This window comes from Amphibalanus amphitrite, unplaced genomic scaffold (assembly GCF_019059575.1).
Source record: "Amphibalanus amphitrite isolate SeventyFive unplaced genomic scaffold, NRLGWU_Aamphi_draft 000015F_arrow, whole genome shotgun sequence".
In the NCBI taxonomy this organism is placed as follows: Eukaryota; Metazoa; Arthropoda; class Thecostraca; order Balanomorpha; family Balanidae; genus Amphibalanus; species Amphibalanus amphitrite.
Window position 1 is genome coordinate 1124699 of NW_024881511.1, and position 12690 is coordinate 1137388.

At 50.9% G+C, this 12690-nt stretch overlaps 2 protein-coding genes across 2 annotated transcripts in view; one reads left to right on the plus strand and one right to left on the minus strand.

The window, feature by feature from the left end:
- Window positions 1-4622, plus strand: part of LOC122386280 (Down syndrome cell adhesion molecule-like protein Dscam2) — a 143879-nt gene extending 139257 nt beyond the window's left edge. Inside the window, exon 35 of the mRNA XM_043375331.1 lies at window positions 3445-4622. Coding sequence (XP_043231266.1) covers window positions 3445-3685 — 241 coding nt within the window. The 3' untranslated portion in view covers window positions 3686-4622. The remainder of the gene's footprint in view (window positions 1-3444) is intronic.
- A 2306-nt stretch (window positions 4623-6928) lies between these two features.
- Window positions 6929-11566, minus strand: LOC122385813. The gene is made up of 3 exons (XM_043374364.1): window positions 11353-11566; window positions 7819-8508; window positions 6929-7518 (listed from the first exon to the last, which is right to left on the minus strand). The coding sequence occupies exons 1-3, from the start codon at window positions 11536-11538 to the stop codon at window positions 7285-7287; spliced, it is 1110 nt and encodes a 369-aa protein (XP_043230299.1). The 5' UTR covers window positions 11539-11566; the 3' UTR covers window positions 6929-7284.
- Window positions 11567-12690: the final 1124 nt, after the last annotated feature.

The window sequence follows — 12690 nt, forward strand, 5'->3', positions numbered from 1 at the left end:
CCCGAGACAGCCCGGGAGCGGCCAGCAGCCCGGCGCAGACGGGTTTCACAGTCTGATTATGGCTATAAAACCGACATAGACGGGTTTCACAGTTTGAACACAACAGTAAACCAGACAGAAGGGGTTTCATAGCCTGAACAATGAACATGGCTATAAACTCTGCACAGACGCAGGGCCCAACACGGGCATTTGTCAACAACGCTTGACAAAAGCAAATGTGGTGTCATGAAAATAGCCACCCAGCGCAACCGTCACCGTCTCGCAAGGAAGGTAAAATTTCGATGGATGCCTTCTGCAAAAACATTCAATGTTGACAACATCTAGTAAATATCTTCGTCAAAATTGATCCTGAGTGTTTCACTGCCTTGATTTCACTGAACCAGTTCCGATCAGTTGCAGCGAGGTTCAATCTCCGATCGAACCCTATCGAGCCGATCTGTGTTTTGTGCCGTCGTGTTGCTACACTGGTGCCACGGGTGGTCGATGTTTTGCCCGCGCCACGATGTCAGATCGGACGGAGATGAGACATGACTGGCACGTTCTTGTGTATCGTTTGATATTAACCCGTCACCCGATCTCGAACGAGTCTGTACTTTGCTGACGGCGTGTCAGAACACAAAGCTGATAGGCGAATGTGATGCACTCGATAATCGATATTCGATTATTCCGTGTCACATCCATTTGTCATGCCAGTAGCAAAATAGTCACGCTCGTAACATGTCTCACTAAATCAAAGCCCGGATTGAACGGTGTACTCGCAGTTTACACTCGATCCAATATATGCATATTATAATTTTATCAATTAATCGAGCATAGCCAGGATTGTGCCGTGTTGGTGGAATATTTGGCTTTTTTATCGATTCAGTCGCGCTCGGAAAGACTTATTCTGTGTGCGGCATCCATGCCCACCCCATCTGCCTCTTCCTTTGCTGAAGGGAAGGACGACAGGCGTCCTTTCCTAGCCGCTGAAAGAAGCCACGTGAGTCCCTTCCCTCCACTGAAAGGAAACAAACGTCCCTTCGTGGCCGTCCGGTCCGGTTCGCTCCCAGTGCCTAGGGGCACTCTGACCGATATCGGCATGGGTCCTCGGTCCGACACGACCGTGCGAGTTGCGTCACCGGTGCCAATCGGAGCTCATCTCGGGGAGATGCTCCGTGGACGGACAGATTACGCCACCGACTGGGGCTGGTGGGATCTCCTGCTGGTGGGCCACTGTGGGACGATTGCTTCTGACCGCCCCCCGGCTACGGCGACCGCTATCCCGAGCAAGGACGTGAGACGAGCTTCGACGGTACCTTCAGCTATACACATGACACTTTATGCAGTCACGAAGTGGACAACAGAATTAGATAGTCGCCGATTCCAGACTGCGCAGATACAATGGCATTCGCAGATAAGCGCGGTGTAATAAACCGGGTCATTGTGCGCACACAGCGGGACGAAGCGCGGCGCCGTTTGACGCCCCAGCCACGCGTGAACTGTGAACAGGGCAGGGACATGCGAGAGACGGCTCTGACGCAACGCCCGCCGCGGCGCCGCCGCAGAACGAACGGGACGCTCCACTGCCCCGCAGTCATTCGTATCCATTAAAATGTCGTTTTGGGTTTCGTGATCTTTCCATGGCGATCCAAACGGCTGCAGTTTTGGGTGCGTTTCTGTGGAGATAGCGCCCGCCGAAAAGTGAGGAGGTAGATTTGTTACGGAGCGAGCGAAGCGAGCGTAGTCTTTCCTTAGATTAACGGAAATTTCTGAGTATGAGCGGCCGGCCGGCCGGCCGGCCGGCCGTGGTCACGCTTTTGCGAGGCTTATATCTCAGCAACCACTTGACCGATTTACACGCGGTAATTTTTGTAGGGTAGCTTCATTCCTTCTACCAAGTATTGGACTATTCCCGATGCATGTGGGTGACCCCTTATGCACGTGCCACGTGCAAAACGAAGAGGTGTCACTTTTGTAATTGTTGCAATATCTCGGTAACTACTTGGCCGATTGCGCTGAAAGTTGGCATGTAGGTAGGCACCCACTAGGCACTGCATATACATGTGCCAGAGTTGGGGTGCTGCTGCACGTGCGCACGTGCAGGGGTCGTTTCCAGATCTCGGGAACGGCTGGACCGATTGCGCTCAAATTTGGTACACGGTTAGGGACCGGTTAGTAGGGTGCCGTGCACAAGTCAGTTGGGACCCATCTTGCACGTGCGCACGTGCAGGGTGCCGCTTCCAGATCTCGAGAACGGCTGGGCCGATTGTGCCCAAATTTGGCACATCGCTAGAGACCAGTTAGTAGGGTGCCGTGCACAGTCAGTTGGAGGTACCCCCTCGCAATTTCGCACGTGCAAGGCCCACCCTCTCGCTCGCTCCGTTAGTCGCCCCAAAAGGCGTTATACTGGTTATTCATTCGAAGCCGTTTCTTTTAGCTAGCTGGAAGCTATGTGGGCTACTAATGGCCACAATATGTTAAATTAGCTAGTAGTAGGTACACAATCGAGCCCTCGCTTGCAGATGGGATTGGTCCCACGACTCCCACACCTCTGAATTGATAGTTTTTCTTCGCCGTACGCTTCGCTTCCCTAGCCAAAGATATACATACTTCTTTGTACGTACCTATAAGTTTCTAACTGTCCTGTGGGCCTGCTTTTTGCCTGATAGGCGTCTCGGTGCTGGCCAGGCTAGCTGGAGTAGTTACGGAGCGAGCGAAGCGAGCGTAGTCTTTCCTTAGATTAACGGAAATTTCTGAGTATGAGCGGCCGGCCGGCCGGCCGTGGTCACGCTTTTGCGAGGCTTATATCTCAGCAACCACTTGACCGATTTACATGCGGTAATTTTTGTAGGGTAGCTTCATTCCTTCTACCAAGTATTGCACTATTCCCGATGCATGTGGGTGACCCCTTATGCACGTGCCACGTGCAAAACGAAGAGGTGTCACTTTTGTAATTGTTGCAATATCTCGGTAACTACTGGGCCGATTGCGCTGAGAGTTGGCATGTAGGTAGGCACCCACTAGGCAATGCATATCCATTTGCCAGAGTTGGGGTGCTGCTGCACGTGCGCACGTGCAGGGGTCGTTTCCAGATCTCGAGAACGGCTGGACCGATTGCGCTCAAATTTGGTACACGGTTACGGAGCAGTTAGTAGGGTGCCGTGCACAAGTCAGTTGGGACCCATTTTGCACGTGCGCACGTGCAGGGTGCCGCTTCCAGATCTCGAGAACGGCTGGGCCGATTGTGCTCAAATTTGGCACATCGCTAGAGACCGGTTAGTAAGGTGCCGTGCACAAGTCAGTTGGAGGTACCCCCTCGCAATTTCGCACGTGCAAGGCCCACCCTCTCGCTCGCTCCGTTAGTCGCCACAAAAGGCGTTATACTGGTAGTAGATTTAATACCTGATCTGTGGTTTTCTCATGGACCCTCTCTAACCCCCCTTCGTCCGCTCTGTGCCGTGACAGACGCAGGGCGCGCACCCCGGTGCTGGTGCCACCCTCCGCCGAGTACCTGGCCCGCGTCTGCCCGCCGCCCCCGCCTCCACCGCCGCCAGTCTCAGAGGCAGACAGCCGGCTGCTGCACCAGCTAAAGCTGCAGCAGGAGCTGTCGCAGCTGCGGCCCGGACCGCCCACCGACTGCGAGCTGGAGCTCCGCGCGCTGGCCCACCGCCTCGGAGGCCGGCAGGACTTCAGCATCAACGTGTGAGCGCGCGGCCGGCGGGACGGCAGGGGGGAGCTGTAGCGCCGCTCCGCCGCAGGTGATTCCAGTTCGGGTTACGAGGGAACACTGAGCTCGGATGAGCTCCACTCAGGCTTCCGAAAACTGTGGTGTCTGTGTATATGCGCTTTATAAACGCACATTTCATATAGCACTCCGTGGTAAAGCTACTATGGTCGATGTGTGGTTTTGTTTTTATTTATTGCGTTTATATTTGTGTTTCTTCTCTATCGAGTGATGCTGTGAATGTTGAGAGCTGAGGGGATGTAATGCGAAATATATCTGGGCGGATATCTGGTGCCCATTTCAATGATGTGACTCAATGTGTGAATGTCGTGTTCGCAATCGAGCTTATGTGCGTCACCAAAGACCTAGTATCCAGTGAAGGACTTTTTTACTGCCTCCTGTATTGAATTAGAGGTTTCAGACTGAATGGCGTCGTTAACTGTACGCCTGACGGCACTCAAAACTCGCGGTGCTTCGGAACGCTCTGACATGCTGCGAGTTTGCTGCGAGTGAACGCCCGATTTAATCGTTTGACATGAAACGAGACGAATTAATAAAACATGCCAGTGTGGTATACCGCGCTGCATATGTCTCGCCCATAACCTAGTCAACAAGGCGTGTTATATATGTGGAGAAATGAGTATTCCAGGCTGGCTTGGCAATAAAGGTGACGTTTTATTGTGCTTCTACATAGGGTCACCATGCTGTGTGCTGTCCCGGAGCTTTTACCAGAGCTTGTGGTATGACTTGGATATGGCTGTGCTTGTGTGTGCGTTTGTTCGAACGTGTGATGGGTGCTTAGCGTGTGCGTGCATATGTTTGTACCTGTGTGAGCTCTTCCTAGCTGCTTCGGGTACCAATCCCCAGCATTGCGGATGATATGTCTATGATAATACATGATAATTATGTCCTAACTGTATTATGTTGTATTTAGTCACCGATAAGTCCCTCTTACGATACAATTTTCAGCCGGATTGGCGGTTCCTTTGGCTCATTTTAGGCTCATTTTTTTCGGTTAATTCACACTTAAACCCGCGCCCCACTGGGGTCTGCGTATAACACGCCCTACTGGGGGGGGGGGGGGGGGCTATTCATAGCCCCCCTCCTAACTCCGAAACTACTGGTCCGATCGTCAAAATTCAAACGGCGTCTGATATCCCCGGAAAAACTGTCGAGCGAAACCTAATTTCATTGACCTCGAGGTCACCGATGACGTCACAGGTCAGGTCAAAGTGAAAATTATTAGCATTTTGGCTTGTTCACGTTTTGGGCTCTGGCCGCCGTCTTACAAGTCAGATCAGGCTCATTTTTGGTTCACACACTCGTGAACAGATGCTCTAGATACCCTGAGGGTACCAAACTTGTACTTTGATTTTCAGGTCAAGGTCAGGTCATCACAGGTCACGAAAATACTATATCATGCGTCGGTCACGTGACACATGTTTTATGGTCCATTTAGGCCAAAGATTTCTACTTTGATGTCGTCTGTGTCATTCGAGGTCATTTTGAGTCGAATTTAGCTTAGGTCAGGTCACTTTCAGGTCAAAAAAGGTCAAATTTTGAAGCTATAATTTTTCAACAGAAAATGTGTCTATAGGATGCAGTTTGAGCTCAGGAACACGATGGTGCTATTTATATTGGCGTACGATGTCAAATACGTGGTGAAAAAAAATGATTTGAAAAATTAATAATTGTGAATTTTTTGCTATAATGCGTTTAACTTGGCCATTTTTGAAGATATATAGCTAAAACTTGCTAGAGTTAGTCATAATAACGCGTTCTATCATATGTATTCCGATTTTTCGAAAAGTCAAAAACTTTTTGAAAAAAATGTAAAAATGTAAATGTTGAATTTTATTATATAAAATTTTCGGACTTTTCAAAATTACGAAAATCTGAGATAGCAATTTATTAGCGCAGTCTATTCTGAGTCCTGTCATGCAAAGAAATTGGATCTAGCTTAAAAACTGAGCCCTTGGGAGCGATTGCCCTGGTTCAATGTTTTGCGTCGAAATCGGCCGAACATGACATCACTCTGACGTCATTTCCGGCCGACCTATGGTAGCTACGAAGTTCAAATTTTAACACAAGGTGTCAAATTGATGCAGCCGAAGGTACTAAAAGTTTGGCGTCGATACGTCAAGCGGTTTGGAAGTTATTGCAGAAAAACGGGAGAGGGGCTATGAATAGCCCCCCCCCCCCCCCCCCCCAGTGAGGCGCGGGTTAAGCAATATATCAGGCAGACGGATGGTCAGCAGCGTTATGCGTTCCATTTAGAGTCAAGTGAGAATGATCGGGCGTTTTGCACCGTTCCGTTCACTCCGCCCCGCGCCGGATGGTGAACGGTCGAGGGCATCCCTCTCGCGTGATGACGGCCACTGCGAGTGCTACTTTCAGTTTCCTGCATAATCATTCAGCCGTTGTATTCAGGTTACCCCAGGGCAAGACGACCAGCGGGTCTGCCAGCGATTACACAACTGTGGCCATGACGTTACAGATCGCGAACTGAGAGCTCCCGCGGACGAATCACAAACATGACTGTGGTAACGAGCCACCGTTACACCCACGGGGAGACTCCTTCTTCCTTGTTTCATCAGAAGACCGTCTCTCGGTCTGTGTGAACCCAACTGCATGTAGCAGATTCATCAGACTGTTTGTGTCCGTGCCTCCTTGCAGCGGAGGAAGCAATTATAACAATAGAAGACCGGCCACTCGTTGGCAATGAAAGCGCCTGGTTTTTATCGTACTTTACTTATGCCTAAAACACTCAGCATTTTTTTTTTCGTATTTACTTGCTACCTTTATCTCTTACGCTTGGGCTGTTGGATCTGAGTTACAATGCTCACCCTTTTTATGTGACGCGATATTTAAATATAAATAATATGTGGTAAAATGGAGCTTTATATGACCTATGTCTGTGAGCTTGGTGACGTGGAAAGCTTAAGAAAGTTTTTATTTCGCATCCATGGACATTCAAACATAGCCCAGTAAGATATGTTTAGATATTCAATCGTCCAGTGTCCATCGGCTTAGGTCGTAGGTTGTGTTAGGTATGTCCAGAAAGTTGTGTAAACTGTGATGAAGACGGTAGTCTTCCAGTTCCAACTGTATATAAAGGAGAAAAGTTTCCCGTGTTAGTGTAGCGTGTATCACTGGCTGCTAAGCTTCGCTCATTTCAATGGCCGCCGGTCCCTCGACGAAGAAGGAAAGGTAAAACGAAACAGGTACTCTTTTATGTTTTATTACAAAAACGTTTGTACGGAGTAAATACGACATACAAAAATATGGGCAATCAGCTGATCTTTATCATCGGTTAGAGTTGACGTGACAATTTTCACCGATGGATACATAGTCCCTTACACAAACATCAAACAAACAACATTGGAGGTCACGGGCGACTGACTGGTCCGGCCAGCGGTGTACCACTTCAGCACGCGCCGCTCCTCTGGTCAACAATGGTCAACAGTATCACAGTGTGGGAATTCGCGCCTTAACCTAATGACTTAGCCTATACAGACTGACGGAGAGCTGACTCGGTTCGATAACTGCCGCTGCGCTGGCGGGTGAGCCGTTCGCTGGAGCTAGTAGCGGCGGGGAGGCTCGGGGTAGCCCTGCTGAGCGCACTTGGTGACCGTCTGGTAGCGCTTCTGGGTCTTGGTGACGGCCACGGTCTGGTACTGCTGCTGGGTGACGGTGTTGGTGATGTACTGCACCTGAGGCACGTTGGCCGTCTGCGTCTGCACCACCTCGTACTGGTTGGTGACGTACTGAGTCTGGTACTGGGTCTGGTACTCGGTGGCCACAGACGTCTGGACCTGCGGAAGGAGAAGGCAAAACGTCACTGACCGTTGACACAGTTCTGGCATCGGATTGTCAGCATCTCATGAGGCATCGAGTAAAGCTGAAGCTTTCTTATGCCAGGCAAGCTGCTACCTTTGATGGATGGAAAGCATCGTGGCTAAATAAGTGTCAAACAAAGCGCAAATAAAGATAGCCGTTTGTAGCTATTTATGTTCAGAAGAAATATGCGGGAAGACGAGACAAGACTTTCCATCAGCAATGAAGAAATCTGCCCCTCCGGAGAAGAAATCTCCGGAGTTTGCTGTGTGACTGACCTGCGGGATCTGCTGGACGCTGGTGACGGTCACCTCGACCGGGTACTGCTGCGCCTGCGTCTGGGTGAAGTGGTCCGTCTCCGTCACCGTCACGTGCTCGTCCTCGGTGAAGACCAGAGTGGACGTGATGGTGTCCACCTGGGGAATCACCACGGTGTTGGTGCGGTAGGCAATCTTGGTCTCCTCCTGGTACTCGGCGCCGCCGCCACGGGTGGTGGTCTCCAGCTGGACCACGGTGTGGGGGTAGTACTCGGTCTCAGTGACGTACTTGTAGAGCGTGGTTGGCAGGTACTCGGTACGGGTGTCGTACACGGTGACGGGGATCACGGCCTTGGTCCAGGTGAGGATGTACTTGGTCTCGTCGCGGCACTTGCCGCCGCTGCCGCCGCCGACAGCACCGCCGCCGAAGCCGCCTCCGAGAGCGGCGCCGAACGAGGGCGCCAGTCCGCCGGGGCCGGACGGAGCGCTGTAGCCGGAGGGAGCCGACGGGACGAATCCGCCGCCATACCCCGTGGACGGGGCAGGGCCGCTGGGGGCGCCATATCCAACCTGACGCTTCTCCTTCACACTGCCCTCAGCGGCCAGGTCGGCGACCTCCTCCTCGACGACGGCGGCCACCTCCTCTTTGACGGCGGCCTCCTTGGCTGCCGCCGCCGCCACCAGGCACACCAGAAGCACGTGACGCAGCATCTGTGAAGGAATAGACGAGAACGGGCTGGTCAGAGACAGACACGCGCAACATCACCGACTGACGACACAGAGAGATCTGATCAGATGGTCAGGCAGAGAGCGCAACGTCAGAACATGACCCAACAGTCTCCCATGGTGGGTTTTGCAACGCTTGCTGCGTTCCTCAGGCGGAACAAACGCGCTCCATTGCATGATTATCGATAATATGACCAAACTGCCGGCTATTTTTGCATGCACATTGGCCTATGATCAGCGGTAATAATAGGGTGCTCGTGGGAATTTGCAAGTCATTTCGCAACGACCAGAGGATGGACATGGTTGAGGCGATTTTGACAGATCTTAGCAGGGAGAGCTGTGGATGGATTATCCACAAAATAGCATGCATACCTATTTCACTTCAGTCACCCTATGTAAGTTAATCGATTTCTTTGAACAAGGACCACAAAGCCTTTTGTCTAAGCAATGGTCCGTTTAAAACTGCCAAATCATTCAGCATCAAATTAAAGGATTTTGAAAGATAATAGCCGGTTAAAATCAGCATGAACATCTTGATGCCCTGATCTTGATTTACTCAACTAGAAAAGCATTTAGCCACCCAATACCGACCACATGCTCCAGAAACTCTGCAGGATGACCACTTACAACCCCAACACTTTCAACTGGAAGCAAGAAACGAACGAGCTTTCGTCAGCCCGATGGTCCGGGCCTTTCGTGCCGAACGGTGCCGTGCCGGGGTGCTGCCGTTTTGCAGTGTTGTAACAACACAACTGCTGCTGCCGAGGTGCCCCGGGGCGGCCCGCCGGCGACCGCTCGACTTTCTCTCTCAGTGAGCTGCCATGGAGAGCGCCAAGGCTCGGCTCCAGCCAGCGGCGGTCTGGATCGTCCGCGGGCGCTCCAATCCACCGGCTCAGCTCGGCAGGCGTCCCGGCAGATCGTGATGCCGCCTGGGGAGCGGCAGAACTATCCCAGAGCAATCTCCTTGGCCGGAGGACGGCTCGCTGCACTTCGAATCAGTTCACAGGGCGTCAGTGGTGGGTGTCGCACCCACTCGATCGGAGGTCACCGTCAGCGCGTATCACCACAGTGAAATGACGCCGTTCTCCGTCACGGCCGGTGCGTCAGCTGTGACCGGGCGTTACACCGGGCGTGACTGCCCCGGCGTGACAGCTCGTGTCGGGAGCATCGTCACGCTGCCGGTCATGATCCCAACCGGCGGCAGATGGGACGCGGCCGTGTCCCGCGGCGCAGACACCGGGAACGAAATCGAAATGAACAGGGAGAGGATGACTGGACGCCGATGACCGATATTGTCCGGGGTTCGGTAAATCCAAACAGCATCATCACGGTGATGACAAAACAGGCGCACCAGGGGTTGGAGAGAAGAGACGGGAACTCCAAACACATTCGCCAAATCAGAGACAGATGGCTGGTGGAAGGACGTGAACATTGGGGCGATATCACGTAATGCATAAATGTGACAGCTTCGGAAGCGATCATGATGCTTGCAAAAAAGGTGAAATGAGATATGCTAGCTAGTTAGATCCATTTCTGGTATCAATGAGTGAATGCGAGCTATTGCCTGACATTGAAGTGTAAAGATAAAGACTAAGATTAAACAGAGGGCAACAAAGGTAAAATAATCATACTTAGATCAACACCATTCACAAAACATTTTAAGGGCAATCACAATTTGCGCCGTTTTAGCTGTTGTGCCGTGTATTGTCGGGAAACTTTATGAAACGGAAAGTTGTTAGTCTAACCAGACATCAAGGTATTTTCTTATTTCTAAGTCAACTATATATTACTCAGCTTTCGTTGAAATTAAATAAAAACTCAGCATATATCGGACGTTTCGTGTTCGGTTTAACACTTCATCGGCGATACTGGCGCGGCAATTCATTTTCGTAGACATACATACATGGCCTTGCATACATGTTTTTTTTTTTTACCTAATTATCACTTTCATTTTCCTACTAAACCTCCACTCCGCATAATTTTCTGTTAACTACTTCTAGGCTGGAAAATTACAGACATACACCATTGAACATATTGAATACAAACATACACTGCAATAAATCATTTTCCCGTGTTTCTGGGGACTACTAGCGCGTTAGAAGTAGTTAACAGAAAATTATGCGGAGTGGAGGTTTAGTAGGAAAATGAAAGTGATAATTAGGAAAAAAAACATGTATGTATGTCTACGAAAATGAATTGCCGCGCCAGTATCGCCGATGAAGTGTTAAACCGAACACGAAACGTCCGATATATGCTGAGTTTTTATTTATCTAAGTCAACTAGGTATTTAAATGGTAATGCTCGGCACAAAGGTTTAACGCGCAAAAAGAGACAAAAAAAGAAGAAATTTTAAGAATAGGCGGAGCTAAGCACATCGTAAATGTTTTTGTTTTGAAAACTAAAATCACTATCTAAACATTCTAAAAGGAACTGTCGAGGGCAAGTATTTAAAGCGGTAAAGTGTTGAGAATTGCCTGTCGACTGAAATCGGAAGCCGCAATAACTTTGGATTGACATGGACAAAATTAAATCTAGGTAGGTATGTTAATGATAAAATATTGTTAGAATTTGAAACGACACCAGCAATCGAAAGAAAAAGTAAGAAATGAAAGCAATTTTAATGAGCAAAGAGTTTCGGAAAACAACGAATTAAAAAAAAATCCACAAATCACATCTAATGTGTCTCTCGGGCGGCCGGAGCACGGCGCCGGCGGTAGCGCGGCCCAGAGCGGCCCCAGCTCACGGCGCGGTGCCGGTCCCGTCACACAGCACGCCGCGCCAGTCACCTCGCGTCCCGTCACACTCGCCGTCGCGGCCGACGCAGCTCACCTTGTTCGAGTCAGCTCTCAGCAGTGATCGTGTCTGATGCTCGGAGAGGCGCGCGCGCCGCTTATATACGGACGGGGCGACGGGGCGGTCGCCCGCGGCCGCGGCCTGCGTGGCCTTTCCCCTGTGGAGCGCTCGGACGGCGGCCGGACAGTGTCCATGGGCTTGGATGACAGTGTCCGCAGGCATGTGGGGGCCCACGGACCTGAACTTTCAGGCCCATAGCTGACCTGAGCTGGGCCCCGCTCAGACAGCACTCAGCAGTCGGACAGTGTCCTGAGGCAGGCGAGATGCATCGGGATGGTGGCGGCTCTCATGTCATGGAAGTTTGGTAGGGGCTCCTCTTGGACGGCGGCCTGCTGGACAGTGTCCAAAGGCACGTGGTGGCTCAACGGTCACGGACTCACGAGCTGTCTGGTCTCTAACTGAACTGAGGCTGGGACCCGCTCGGACGGCAGACCAGACGCGAACAGTGTCTAGAGGCAGAAGGCACTCTACGATCATGGGCTTGACCTCTATAGAGGCGCTCTGGTCATGGGCTACTGGATGAGGGCACACTGGTCAGACTAGTCTACCGATCGATGCAGCAGAGGGCTGTCACAGGGCACTGGGGGTCTAGGAGAGCTAGCAGTGCAAGAAAAGGAACGGGAGAGCTGTGAAGACGAGCAGAGCTGCCAGAGATCTGTCAATACGATAAACGGTACACTAAGTAGCTATCAGGGTGAGTATGTTTATCATGTAAGCTGTTTATCATGGGTCGACCGGTTTTGTTTTGTTGGATAAGGCCCTTTTAGTCTATTGAGACTACTTAAGAGCCGCGTTATATCCGAAATGAGGGGTAGGCTGTTAGTCTGAACGGTGACTACATACATATGGTGGCCGCCATCGTTGCTGAGCCCATCTCGCGAGGGACGCTCAGCCACGCCAACAGTCACCCCACTTCACGGAGCCCTGCGATGGTGGCTATACTGGTTATACTCGCGTTAGATGACCGTCCATACCGTAAATGTGCGTGGATATGGATATGTGCGTCCGGAAGATGGATTGAAGGGATCGGAGGACGGAACGGTCATTTCGTCTTCGTTTATATCCAATAACAGCAAACAGTGTTTGGTGTATATTTGTTCATTGCCTGGTCATTATTTGGTCGTATATCGGTGCACTGCCTATAAATAGGCGGCTCCCGTGCCGCAGATCCGCTTCATGCTTGAATTAGTCATTAATTTTGGCTTCTCGAACCATGGTAGACGATTTGCTATTGAAAATAAAGAGTAATACCATCAACATATCATTCAAAAATGATTACGGAGCGAGCGAAGCGAGCGTAGTCTTTCCTTAGAT